The sequence below is a fragment of the Vicugna pacos genome, chromosome 19 (assembly GCF_048564905.1).
Source record: "Vicugna pacos chromosome 19, VicPac4, whole genome shotgun sequence".
Taxonomy (NCBI): Eukaryota; Metazoa; Chordata; class Mammalia; order Artiodactyla; family Camelidae; genus Vicugna; species Vicugna pacos.
In genome coordinates, this window is record NC_133005.1 from 36249705 (window position 1) to 36264614 (window position 14910).

At 36.6% G+C, this 14910-nt stretch overlaps 1 protein-coding gene across 1 annotated transcript in view; it reads left to right on the forward strand.

Annotated features, from left to right (window-relative positions):
• CSE1L (chromosome segregation 1 like) overlaps window positions 1-14910 on the forward strand; it is a 34881-nt gene that overhangs the window by 1292 nt on the left and 18679 nt on the right. Inside the window, exons 2-7 of the mRNA XM_006206672.3 lie at window positions 6666-6761; window positions 9186-9328; window positions 11327-11428; window positions 11504-11649; window positions 12001-12091; window positions 13676-13783. Coding sequence (XP_006206734.1) covers window positions 6671-6761; window positions 9186-9328; window positions 11327-11428; window positions 11504-11649; window positions 12001-12091; window positions 13676-13783 — 681 coding nt within the window. The 5' untranslated portion in view covers window positions 6666-6670. The remainder of the gene's footprint in view (window positions 1-6665; window positions 6762-9185; window positions 9329-11326; window positions 11429-11503; window positions 11650-12000; window positions 12092-13675; window positions 13784-14910) is intronic.

Here is a 14910-nt window from a genome sequence, read left to right on the forward strand (position 1 = left end):
TTTTATTTACTTCATACCTTTTATCATTATCTAGAACCACTTATACAGTTTACTTGTTCATTGTCTTTCTCAGCTCCTGGCGTGTAAAAAGCAAGGACTTTGCCTGCCTTATTCATGCTGTACCCAGGTGGCCAGTGCTTGCCACATGATAGATGCAAAGGTATTATTCCTTGGATGCACAGAAAGGGACTTTTTACTCTTGGATCCTAGTGCTCCTTTTCTCCTCCACTTGGGCCCCCATAGTCAATTTTTGGGCCCCTTTTTGGTGTGTCTTCATTTTTTGCATAATTGTTGGGATTCTTGACCTACCCAGTCTTTTCCCTGTTAAGACCCTTTATCTTTCGTTTCTTTCCATCAGTGCAAGGGAATTCTCTCTTCCCTTCTGTTTACTTTGATTTCTGCTGGTTGGGGGCTAGGATAGAAGGAATCCATTTCCTGTACAGGGTTAGATGGGTTTGAGAGCAGTGGTCTACCTTTGGTATTAATTTGTTCCTTTAATCATTTAATAACTTCAGTGAGCATCCACTTAATCCCTGGGAATACAGTGAAGAAACAAAGTGGACAAAGTCCCTTCCTTCGGAGAGCTTATATTCTAGTGGAGGAGAGAAACAGGAATACACATAAATGAATTAGATAATTCTAGATAGTGACAGAGTGATGTGATAGATGAAGAAAGCTTCTCTGTGGAGGTGACATTTGAGCTGAGACCAGGTATGGAAGGACGAGGAAAGAGAATATTCCAGGCAGAGAGAATAGAAAGTACAAAGGCTCGAGGACGGGAGCAATCTTGGAATGTTGGAATATTGGAGGAAAATCCAGCTTGCTAGAGTAACATATGAAGTGAGAGGTATCTAGGGGCAAAGATCGTGTAGGGCTTTGTAGACAATGGAAAAAGCTTGGGTTCTTCTAAGTGGCATGTTTCTGTGATTAGAAAGCAGAGGGTGGGTTGAGGTGTTGGGGTGTGTTCTTGATGTGTGTGCCAGATAGTTTTCATTTATTGGATCTCTCTCCCTTTCCCCAGATGTAAGGCCTCAGGAATGGTTCTCTAATGTGGAGGAAATATCTAAGAAAAGGCACACATCTTGGATCAACTTATGTCACAGATGTCTGTGAGATGGCCTTGGAAAACAATCTTTTATTCTGAAAGTTTCCATCTGTAACTGAGGGCCTGTGGGAAGAGGCTAGACTTAGGTCCAGCCATTCATTTAACAAGAAGAACTTGAAATTTAAATAAGTCTGTCATAATTGATCTAGTGTGGTACATGTTTTTTGATTTTTGTGTATTGGTAGGCATTTCCAGAGATAACTCGCTGGAGAAGTAAAGTATCACCTCACTTCTCATTTAAAGGCAAAAGAGCAAATGTTTCATTTCTAGTGTGAATCTTTATTTTAAAGTTAGTAACACTTTTTACATTTCTATATTGCTAATAGTTCATAGTATCAAAATACCTTCATCTATGGCCAAATAATATCACTTAATTAGACCGTGATCTTGTTGATATATTATGAATACCTGTGGCATATTGCCTAAAATTACCTAATTTGTCACACTTTCCCAAATCAGGGCTAAGCTTGGGTTTACAGACATTATCACTAAGGAGACAGAAGAAGAATTTGTTGACAAGTGTTTAGTCCCTTAACTTACATTAACAATATGGGGTCTATATGGTATTGTATAACTTACAGAGATTGTAGTATGCATATTTATATTCCACCCACCCATCCCTCCCCCATGGACACACATTTTTCCCCCACCTTTTTTTTTTTTTTAAGTCTTATCCTAGCACCTCTCCGTTGTCATTTTTAGGGTCATTCTGTCATGTGGTCTTAGAATCAGTTATCTCCAGCTCTTCTTGTTTGTCACAGTCAATTGACCAAAATAAATGTGAAGCATTCTTCACTATAGTGTTTTGATGGGAAAAAAAATCAGTAAAGGCTACGTAGCTTTTGAATATAGCACAGAAATACTTAGGTATTTAGTACATGCCCATCACTAGGGAGATTGCAGTGAACAAAACACAGAGTCACTACTCTTGTGGAGTTTACAGCCTAATGGAGGGGGAAGCATAGTAAAGACAGCAAATTTGTGTGCGTGATAAAATTTACTTGGAAAAACAGAGTAAGAGAATGGTGAGTGGCCAAGGTGAGTGCCCTTTTAAATAGGGTGGTCCAGGAAGGCATCTCTGAGAGGAGATGACATTTGAAGAAAGACCTGAATGAAGTGAGCAGTGAGCCACAGAGCTCTCCAGGGGCAGAGCTGTCCAGGCAGATGGGACAGTAAGTGCAAAGCCCTGAAACAGAAATGCAAGCACTGGCAGATGTGAACAATAATGCAGGACAAATTGCAGATGCACATCTTTATTGAAGTACTTTTGAATGAACAGAAATTTATTATGGCGGTAGGTTGGTCCTTTGTTTATCTGATAGATGTAGCTGAGTACCTACATTGTGTTGGGTCTCCTAATAAGTGATCTTCAAAGAATAGTCTCCAATCCCAGGCCACATCCATGTTTTAGCTGCCTGATTGACATATTGATTTATACATTAGTTTGTGTGAAAAAGAATGTCTACTGTGTGCCAGGCAGTGTTGAAGGTCCTGGGCATAAAGATGAAGAAGACAAAGTTCCTGCCCTAAGGAATTTACAAAGCAGAGATAACAAGTAAATCAGAGATATCTCAGATGATGATTAATGCCCTTAACAGTGTAACAGGGATGAGGTAGATGATAGTCATGGAAGGCTCTTTTGGGTTGTTGACTGTGGGCTAACAGCCAAATTATGCCAGATATCAAATTAGAAGAAAGGGCATTATTGCAGGCAGGGAGAACTGTCTTGTCTGGTTTGAGGAACAGAAAGAAGGCATTTAGGGCTGGAACATAGTGACAGGGAGAAGGTGGGAGATGAGATTGGCAGGTGCTAGATTGCATGGGACTCTGTCATGAAGAAAGTTAGTGAATAACAGATTTATTGAGGAATGTATTTAAAAATTCAACAAAATAGATTCTGTTAACCTCTGTAAACCGCACCCCCCCAGCACACACACAGTTTCTAACATGTTGCCTTGCATAAGTCTTACAAGATAGAATAATTTGCATGTGGCAAACAAAGAAAGACCCTTTTTGTTTTAAGCTCATGTATACCGGTGTCAATGATTTTGCTTGGCCACAGCAAACTTTCATTATTTCGTAACAGATTCAGCATTTTAACAGAACAAAGAACGGGAAATCAATTGATTAAATCACTGGTTTACCAAGTGTGTTCCATAATTGGTTCTATGGCCAAATGATGGGAGGACCCTGGATTAAACAGCATTAAATGGATAACTTACTGTTCAAGTTCCTGAGGCCTTCAAAGTGAATCTGCAAAAGAGAAGGGATATGACGCACAGCACTTTCCAAACTTTTGATATAAAAGCCAGAAAGAGTAGCCTCTCAGCTTGTATGTGTGGTTGACTGGGACTTGATATTCAGGCCCATAGTGTGAGTGGTCTGCCCTGGGTCAAAGGAAGTGAATATATGGGCGGTGGAATCTACTTAATCAGTCAGAATACCTGCTTCCCTTGTGATTAAAAACGTTTTCTAGTTCAGAGAAAGGACTATTGAGAATACAAATAGTTTCAAACAGATCATTCTCCTTAGCAGGTGGTGGTTTCTGGCCGTGGAGGACTGCTTTGCACAAGCACAGCATTAGCTGTAGCCCTTTGTAGAATTTTGTAGCTTTTTTGTTGTTGTTTAAAGTGAAGAGATGAAGCATTATGGCTTTTTAATTTGGATCTGACTTGTTCGAAATCTTGGTCATCTTTGACTTCTTCCCCTCCCTACTCATCTGGCTGCCCTATTTTTCACATCACCCTTCCTATTGCTGTTCCGAGTGCTTACACTCAAGTTCCATCCTCTTGTCATTATCATTTCAACATGAGAGAAAGCCTTGGGTAATAGGAATAGGGTAGACCCATGGAGTCAGACTGATTTGAATCTGATCTTGTTTGTGACTTGGGGCAACTTAGTTAATCTCTCTTTGATTGTAAAGTGGTTATTGCAAGAAATGATAGGAAGCATATAAAACATCAAGTACTGTGTCTGGCTCATGGGTGTCACCATTCCTCCACTTTATAAAAGTGTCTTAACAGATCTTATTCGCTTCCTCTGCTCCATTCTATAAAAAACATTAACAGCCTCAAATTCCTATACTCCAGTTTCATTAAGTTTTTACCCATTTCAAAAAACCTCTGGTGTCTTCCTCTTGTACATTACATCATGAAACTCTTCAGCTAAGTGTTGGAAACCTCTGTGATCTGATCTCAACCTCCAAGTCCACTCACTGTTCCCCAAAGGAGCTAACTATGCGTTCTTCCCCTCTCTGTGACTTTGCTCACACTATTTCCTGTATGAAATGGGTTCTCATTTTACTTTGCCTGTCCAAATCTATATATCCTTCCAGTTTACAGCTTCTGGGAAATCTTGGACAGAAATACCCCATTGACTTTTCTTAGCCACCTACCAGTTTAGTCGCTGTTGGTGTGATTCATTTGGCACTTATACTCCATGGGGACAAATGTGTTTCAGAATTCAGATTTTTTATTTTATTTTATTTTATTTTATTTTATTTTATTTTATTTTATTTTATTTTATTTGGAATGCACATACTGTAGATTACGAAACATCCCCAGGAGGACATGGGGATGACCCTGCAATCAAACACGTTAGTGTATCTTTAGTGAAACAAATTTACATACTAAGTGAGATTAAGTGGGTTGTATTTATAGCCTCAGGCAGTTCAAGCCAGGTTTTGCTGCCGGGTGAGTTTGCCGCAAACTTGTTTAAAAAACCTTTCGGTTTGTAAATTTTTGCATCTCAGAACTGCAGAAAAGGGACTATAGGTCTGTGGTTGTTATTTCCAATATTCAGTTGTATCTTGTCTTCCAGCTAGGCTTTGAGAGCCTGAACTTGATTGCTTTTTGTCATAGATGTCTTTTAACTATAATAATAAAATTTTATTAACTGATTGTAAATGTAACACATATAGATAGTTGTAGGATATTAGGAAAATCTAGAAGACTATGAAGAGAATGGAAGTCCCCTTGTACATCATGTAGACATTACCACTGTTTATATTTTGGAGTGTATTTTTAGTTTTTCTATATATTTCAGTATGTGTAAGTTTTTTTTTAAGATAATTTGAATTATGGTATATTTGACCTTTTTTTTCTCATAGCTTTATTACATTTTACAAAAACTTTATGTACTTAATTTGTTGTTGTTGTCATAGAAGCCCCATAATAAGTCATAATTTGGTGCATGGTTGCCCTAAAAGGGCTTCATTTCCCCGAGAGCTGTTAAGTGGCTTTGACCCTAAAAGCAGCTTAACAAGATCTAAGCAGTAGTCAGGCTTTTTGAGATAGGCTTGTTGAGATATGACTTGTCATGAATTCATCCATGCTGTCACAAATGGCAGGAACGTCTTCCTTTTGTGACTGAGTAATATTCCATTGTATACGTAGACATTTCATTATCCATTCATCCAGTGCTGACTGTTAATAATGCTGCAGTGTACAGGGGGGTGCAGATACCTTTTCAAGTTACTATTTTCCTTCAGATAAATATCCAGAAGTGGAATAGCTACTTTTAATATTAAAATATATTCTGTTTTTAATATTTTGAGGAATCTCCGTACTTCTTTCCACCGTGGCTGCAGCAGTATACATTCCCACCAGCAGAACACCAGGTTTTCCTTTTCTCCACGTCCTTTCCAACACTTGTTATTTCCTATCTTTTTGGTGGTAGCCCTTCTAAGAGGTGTGAGGTGATAGATGTCTTGCTGTGGTTTTGATTTACATTTCCCCGATGATTAGTGATGCTGAGCACCTTTTTATGTATCTGTTGGCTATCTGTATGTGTTCTTTGGGAAGATGTCTATTCAGCTCCTGCCCATTTTTAAATTGGATTTTTTTTCTGAATTATATGAGCTTTTCTATATTTTGGATATTAACCCTTTATCAGATACGATTTGCAAGTATTTTCTCATTTGGTATATTGCTGTTTCATTTTGTGGATGGTTTCCTTTGCTGTGCAGACACTTTTTAGTTTGATGTAGTCCTACTTACTTAGTTTTGCTTTTGTTGCCTTTGCTTTTGGTGTAGAAAGTAGCTTTTTAATCATAATCACAGCTGTCATCTTCTGAACCCCAAAATTATCTCCCCAGGTGCAAGTTCTCAGTATATGGTTTATTTTCAGTACCTATGGTTTCATGTTGTACATAAAGGAATTTATTCCAGTTTCTTTAATCTTAGAACTCTGTAGGATCCTTACTGCTTAAAATTTTAATTTCTAATGGTGGGGCTTCAGGAAAAAATCCTAGTGAGTCCTGTTTTTTACCCTTAACTTGCCCTTTTTCATAGCGTTAAATCAGATAAACTTTACGGTGACTTTGATCAATTCTTCAATTTTGTTTTTCTGTGCCTGTCTTTGAAATTGTATTTTTTCTTCTTTATCTCAAAATTTTTTCATCACTGTTTCAGAAAAGCCTACCTTATCTTCTGGAACCTTGTCTCAGCTAAGAGTTAGGCTTATATAGCCCACACCTAAAACATAAATGGATGATTTTCAGAGAAGGGGAGACACATAATATAAAAGGGTTCTTCTGTGTAAATCACTGTGTCCCCTTTAGGTTCCATGGCAATGGAGCTCAGCGATGCTAATTTGCAAACGCTAACGGAATATTTAAAGAAAACTCTTGATCCTGATCCTGCCATCAGACGTCCAGGTAAAGAAAATGAATATTTTTTGTGGTTGATTTTATTCTTAAAGGACAGGTATGGGAAACCTTGGTGCATTCTGCCTATTTGTAAATTTAAAAAAAGAGAGAGATTCATAATTGGATTCTTGGAATAGTTTATTTCTCATTCTCCAGCCATAAAGTGCGTGGTTTGCTGCTTACAGCTACTGTAACATATGGTGGTATGGGGTTTTTAAAGAGATTTTGGTTTGTTTTTTGAGTAAAATAGATTTTATTTGGTATCTTCTGGGATAAAAAGGACTGGCATATTTAGAATGCTATGTCCCTTGACTTTTCTGAAAATCCCCAACCTGCCTCTTTTAGAGATATAATAATGAGGGCATAGAGATAAGAGTTAATTGCCTTAAAAAGTGATTAAGTGAATGAAACTAGGTAATTTGATACTGTGTCTTAATCCCCATGTTGGGTTTGACTTAATTAATGTATTTTAAGACCTAGGGTTCTTCCCCTCCTCCTTCCCACCATCCTGATTTTGACCAGTTTTAAATAGAGACTTAGTATAAGTTTAGAATTGCAAGCTCAGATGTCCACAGAAGTCGGACATGAAGGTAAGTGAGGAAGTCAGGCCAAGTGGGGCCTGGTGATAATGGTGTTATTGTATGCCTTGGTTAAGGGGCAAATATTACTTGGAAACAGCTAACTCTGGGGGATTCAAACCAGTCTTTCAAGATCAGATTTCCAGCTTTGCTCGAAAAAATAAGGATATTTATATGAAGTACAAATTCTCATTTTTATCTGATAATTCTCATTTTTAAATGATAGCAAGTAACTTCAAAAAAATCTGAAACATGGTACAAACCAAACAGACTACTTCTGAGGGCCAGGGGTGTCTTATGGGTAGCAAGTTGATGATCCTTGATGTAAGTCATATTAACCAGAATTGCTCTTAATCTGCTTCTTCAGAATTTACGAATGTGGATTCTCATAAAGAGGAGGCACCCCATGAAGACCCAAATAAGTGCATGCACATGTGTTATGTTTTATATATGTCATATATGATAAATAGAATTGTACACGTGTTAATTGTACACGTTAATGCATCCATCCTAGTCTAGAAAGGCCATTCTGATTTTCTCATTAATGCCTAAAGAAGTAATTTGTTCTTGAAAAAAGAGGAAATTAATGGCTCTAATCTTAGACTTTCCTGGAAAGCCTCTGCTAACACTGATTATTAAAAATTATTTTTTTAATCATTGTGTCTTTGTAAGGTGGGGATGCTGTTGTTTTATGAATCCAGGACAAAATGTAGGAATAAATTTACGTTTCTAAGAAGAACTACAAACATAGTGTTTCTCAGGGATTGCTGGACATGAAATACTGACCAATCAAATACTGAAACAACCAAAGTGTTCTACTGAACTGTACAAACCATACAAAACCATAGTGCGTCCCTTCCTGAAAAACATTTTTCTGTTCAGCATTCTTTATCTTTCAAGAAACACATGTAGACACAAAACAGGGAGGGTTTGAGGATGGAAGTTAAACTCTTGGGACTCAATTTAGAAAGAAGAAAGGTATTAAATCACATGAAATCATAGAAAATAATAGATGCTAACAGCAGACCTTTTCAGTAAATACTGGAACCTTGGAATGGATGTTGGCTTATGAAGCTTAAGATAAGAAAAATTAGAAGTGCTGTAACCCTGCACTGTGTGCTCAGTAAACCTAGGAGATTTACTGTCCCTAAGCGTAGAATGAGTTTAAAATATGCAGGTAAAATCTTTGTATGAATTTATTGCTGATAATAGAAATGTTTAGTTTGAGAGGAAAACTGAGGGCTAATATGGTAGAATAAGGACTGGACTAAAACTTCTAGACAAGTTAGTTAACCTCAGTGGCCTTGTCTTTAAAATGAGGATACTACTACCTACCTCTCTGGGTAGTAGTGACAACTTATCTTTGTGAGGATAACTTAGCTATGTGAGGAAAGCACCAGACCCATAAGGGTAATAGTAATGTGTATGAGCAAGACTTAACCCATCTGCTCTTAATCACATATTATAAAAGAAATATTACTACCATTATTAATAGTAATCTTTCTGGAACAAGACTGGGTGTATGACTTTTGCCCTAAGATCACTTAATCTCTCTAAGAAGCAGATTCTCCTTCACTTGGAATGATCACAAACTTTATAGGTTTGTGAGAATCGGGTACATTAATGGATGGTAAAGTGATCTGAAAACTGAGGTATTATATACGTTTAATACGACGTCATATATAGTCCATTTAATAGATAAGAAAAGTGAGGTCAGTATACCCATGATAGGTTCCCTAAAGGAAAATATTCTTTTCGTTCATTTTTTGATGCTTCAGTTAGAGATATGCATAGTTCACATGAAGTCTTAAGATTTGATTCTAATAACAAATCTAACATGGAAATTGTTTTGCAGCTGAGAAGTTTCTTGAATCTGTAGAAGGAAATCAGAATTACCCACTGCTGCTTTTAACATTACTGGAGAAATCCCAGGATAATGTTATCAAAGTATGTGCCTCAGTAACATTCAAGAACTATATTAAAAGAAACTGGAGAATTGTAAGTATTCTGTGAATACATAGTTTAATACCCTGCATATTTATAAGATTTCTGTATGCAGTGTTCCTGAAAGATTCAGATACAGATTAAAGATAAAATTAAACAGGACCCTCCTCAACAAAATATTAGCAGGTCAAATCCAAAAATATACTAAAAGTGTAAAAATACACACCATGACCAAGTGGGATTTATCCCAGATATGCAAGTCTCGTTCAACATTCAAAAATTAATGTAATCTATCACATCAGTCAACTGAAAACAATAAATCATGTGATCATATCAATAGGTGCAGAAAAAGCATTTGTCAAAATCCAACACTCATTCATGATAAAAATTCTCAGTAAATTTAAAAATAGATGGGAACTTTCTCGATTTGATAAAGCTACAAAAAACCTATAGCTAACATCATACTTAACGGTGAGAACCTTGAAGCTTTCCCACCGAGATCGGGTACAAAACAAGGATGTCCCTTCTTACCACTCATTTTCAACATTGTTGGAAGTCCTTGATGATGCAGTAAGAAAAGGAAATATACCAATGGGGAAGGAAGACATAAAACTGTCTTTATTCACAGATGACATGATCATCCATGTAGAAAATCCAAAAGAACTGACCGAAGTTAAACAGGATATTTTCCCAAAGTTCCTATTTGTTTAAATCTATATAGATTAAATCAGTTTCGTCACCTAGGTTGCTATAGAGTATGAGACTTGGTTTTAACCTCCATTTTGGTTGAAATTTAACTTTGGTTCCCTGTCTGTTGAAGGGACATTATGTGGGAAGACATAGTCCAAATGAATAATTGAAACAATTTCTATTGTGGACAGGGAGAAATTATATAAAGCTGAAAAACCACATTTTATTTTTATATATATATAAATGTGTAGAATGGAAAATAATTTAGATTTCAAGTTTTTGATAAGAGATTTGTCCTATGTGGGATATGGAAATAATTTCTAATTATAAGGTGAATCCTATTGTGCTGCAAATTTAATGATCAATGTAAAATTATACATTGAGAAGGTATTTTCCCCTACGTTAGCTTATGACAGTAGTTCTCAGTTGGGGGTGATTTTGCCCACCTGGGGATATTTGCAGGCATTTTGGTTGTCACAACAAGAGGTGGGTGGAGTTGCTGGCATCTAGTGGGTGGTTACCAAGGATGCTGCTACCCATCCTACAATGCACAAGAAAGATCCCCACAAGACTCGCCTGACCCAAGATGTCGGTAATGCTGAGGTTGAGGTAGCTCTGAGAGAATTGTTTCCAGTGATAGCAGTATTAATATTTAGAAAGTATCAAAGTTGACAAAAATGATCAGTTTTTCTAAAAAGTCCATTTTAAATCTTAATAAATATTGAGAGTCTTTTTCCTCATTCCATAAAATAATTTAAAAATAGGAAATACGTTTTTAAGTTTGTATAGTCAGGTGTTACCCCATGCAGTGAAGAAGTGACTTGGTGAATTTTAGAATGTTTGAAAATCCATCTCTCTGCTTGGAGACATGATAGCCCTCTCTCTTGATTTGTGAATCGAGTGAGACTTCCAGAATCTCTCTGGATGGTATAGTCCTGGATGCATTCAGACTGGTAATGGTCAAGAAGTTTTCATTGACAAGACCTTTGACTTAAAGTGAGAGTCCAGTTGAAGCTTTTGAAGATGAATTTGGGCTAAATGGCATATATCTCTATTTAACCCTGATCTCTTTAGTTTACATACAGAACTAAGATTCTTAATTGGTGTTAGAGAGTCAGAGAAGCTAATTAATTTGTACATAAAATATTTGCATTTGGGATGGAATGTACATTTTTTCTGCAGCAAAATGCTTTCATCAAATTATTAAAAGAATCTGTGACCCATTTATGTAGAAAGAAGGCCCTACCTTCTCTGTTTTTCTTAGGAAACTGGGAAATGAGAAATGGTTCTATTTTATCTACAAACCCATATAGTCATGGATATGGATTTTATTGTACTTACTCATTTGTGTTTTGCTTTTAGGTTGAAGATGAACCAAACAAAATTTGTGAAGCCGACCGAGTAGCCATTAAAGCCAACATAGTACACTTGATGCTTAGCAGCCCGGAGCAAATTCAGAAGCAGGTAATGTGAGGCTGGGCTTTTTAGGTAGGCGTGTGTGAAGAGCTTTCATCTAATTAGTCTTTTTCCTCTCCCCAGTTAAGTGATGCTATTAGCATTATTGGCAGAGAAGATTTCCCTCAGAAATGGCCTGATTTGTTGACAGAAATGGTGAATCGCTTTCAGAGTGGAGATTTCCATGTTATTAATGGAGTCCTTCGTACAGCACATTCTTTATTTAAAAGGTATTGGTGTATAAATTCGTATTTTAAAAATACTTTTCTTTCAAATGTTTTCACTTATATATATTTTTGTGACTATTGTCATTCCTTTATGATAATCCTAGACTAAGAGCATAAGCCTCTCAGCTCATTATTGTGTTTGTTTCTTTTAAGTAGGATGTTTATTTCATATTGCCCTGTTACTTGTGAAATACCTGGTCTTGCTAACTGTGCTTGGTTCCTTTAAAAAGAAAACCAAGAATTTGCTTTTTACTTCAGAAAGCTGTCTAGCTATAGATTTTTCTCTAATCTGTCCTTGAAGACCTAAAATCAGTTAACAAAAACTTGTTAGTTTACCTGTTTTTAATTTTCTAGATATCGTCATGAATTTAAGTCAAACGAGTTATGGACTGAAATTAAACTTGTTCTGGATGCCTTTGCTTTGCCTTTGACTAACCTATTTAAGGTATGTAATAACATCTTGGTATTTTTTAATTACTTAATATTTTAAATTGCTTGAATGTTTGTATAAATTTTAAGAGATTGCTTTGAAAGCTTATTTGATAGGAAAAAGAAAAAGAAAGCTTATTTTTATAGATAATGTTTAGAGCAGCATTTCTTTTGAAAAATTTCAAACCCACATGGAAATAGAGAGGATGGTATAATGAACTCCCATGTATCGATTACTCAAGTTTAACTGTAACCAGCATTTTGTCCTTAATTAGTTCCCTCCCCTTCATTCTATAGGAATATTTAAAAGCAAATCCCAGGCATCATATTATTTCATTCAGGTATTTGAGTATGTGTCTGTAAAGGAATAGATCCATATTTTGATTTGACTGGTTATGGACTTTAGTTAATTTATGTATTTGTACATCGTCTTATAGTACATAGGCTACTTCCCTAAATGTGTTCTTCATTTTCTGAGAATCCTTTAAGATTGAAAGAGAAGTGCTGTTAACTTTTTTTCCTGGATGAGGAAAGAGGACAGTATCACATAGCTAATAAAAAAAAGAGAGCCAGGCCTGAAACCTAGTTTTACTGCCTTGAGAAAAGCCATTCATTTACTGTTTCCAGAAAGGAAAGTTGTTGAAAGTTGATATTCACAAATTGCTAAATTTCAGAGTATGCACAGGATTTTTCACGGTTGGGATATCAGACTGATAGTACATTTTTGTTTTTAAAAATAAAATTGGACAAAATGGGGTCAGTTTTTTTCCACCTACTGGATTGGCAAAGTTTTTTATTTCTTTTTAATAACATAAACAGTTTTAACGAGAGTTCAGTGAAATGAACACTCTCATGTCCTGTCCACTGGATTATAAATGGTAGTAGCCTTCTGGAGTTTGACATTTTAATTAAGAAAACCTTAATGTTCGTATTTCCTAACTCTAGGATATAGGAAGCAACATTTGTTGAATATCTTTTACATAGTGGGTGTGCGCAAATTACTAGGACCTTTTATGTATATTTTCTCATTTGATTCTCATATTCTCTATGAGGTAGGCATATTCTTTTATTACAGCTGAGGATGTTGAGGCTCAGTAAAACAACGAGCTCAAACTCATGCTCATTGTGAGTAACAGAGTCTGGGTTATATCCAGGTCTGTCTGGCTTCCAAAACCCATGCTCATAGCATAGCATCAGTAATACACTTTTTGAATCTCAAACTCGGAGAACTAGAGGTGTGCACAAAGTTTTTTTGCAGATAGAATAATGAACAATTGGAAACAACCTAAATGTCAGGTGACAAGGGAATTATTTAATGAGTGCATATAGAGACAGTTTTGTGTAATATATTTTTATATATGCACAGAGGAGGGTAGAAGGATCTAGACCAAAACACTAATATTGGTCTTGTCAGTAGTGCTATTATGGACAATTTAAAAATAGATACTTTAACATATTTTTCAAAAGTCTTAAATGACTGTGCCCTACTATTTAAAAGCCAAATTTTGGAGAAGACAGATAAGTAGTTTCAGCCCAGTGCAAGGCTCTTTCACTAAGGTTTACAATCCACTAAATCCATGTTCCTAAATTCCTTTCCAAGGCCACTATTGAACTCTGCAGCACCCATGCAAATGATGCCTCTGCCCTGAAGATTCTTTTTTCTTCCCTGATCCTAATCTCAAAACTATTCTACAGTTTAAACTTTCAGGTAAATTTTTGTTTTGTTTCTCACCTTTGATTCTTATTCTTTGATGTCAAATATAAAGTTTTTCCACTTGATAAAGACTTCTTTGCTAGCAGTGATTATTTTTTTATCTAAAAGAAGACATCAGTTTTTTTCTTTTCCCCCCATTCTTTATCTACAAATTGTGTTCTGCATTACAGTAGTTCCTAGAGATGCTAGTGGGTGGATGTTTCTTGGGGGAAAGTAGCATTCTGTTAGTCTAGTAAGTTAGGCTAACCTCATCTCGTAAATCACTCTTGGGGTGTTACCCTGTGTTCTACTTTATTGAAGACACAAAGATCACATTCTCAGGCCTTCCTCTTTTGTTCATTTAAATGGGTATTAACACTGGGGCAACCATGTTTTGATTAGAGGCCTCTGACTAGCTTATTCAGAAAGGCTTTTAATGGAAGCATATCTGGGAGACCAAAGGCTAAAGAAGCAGATTAGGGAAGCTGTATGAACTAGTGACATTTCTGAGGAAGCACAGCCACAGTCTTATAGCAGAAAATGCCTGGTCACCCACTCTGTTGCTACTGAGAGGTAGTGGCCTCCAATCATTCTTTCTGTTCTTGAGTCATTACTTTGACTTAGGAACGTGAGGAGAGTCTTATTGGTACAAATTACTATACTGAGATGCTAGAGGAAGGACCTGGCCTTTTTGTTGCTCATAGCCAGAGCCAAGAAACTGGACTTAATCTTTACAACATGGCTGTACTCACAGTGGTAGGGAGAGCATTCCTCAGAAGGAATAGGGAGAATGAATGGGAGAGACAGCCCAAAACAGCATGCCTTCATCAGTGTTCAGCTGGACAGCATTTTGAGAAGTTCTTGATAGCACTATTTTTGTTTATACCTTCTTTAGAAATGCTTCCTAGAAGTCAAGTAGAAGGAGGTGCTTAATAACATGTTAGTCAGGGAAACCAAAGGAAGGGGGCATAATCTTTACCTTTGGGGGCTTATCCCTCATTAAGAAGGCGGTGCTGTGCCACAGGAATTCGGTAACTGCACAAGACAGTAAGCCTGACTTGGTGGTCATCTTACAGTAATAAATGCAGTAGTTCAGAAAGGAAAAGGAATGTATTGGTAAACACTGAGTTGTGAGGAAAGTC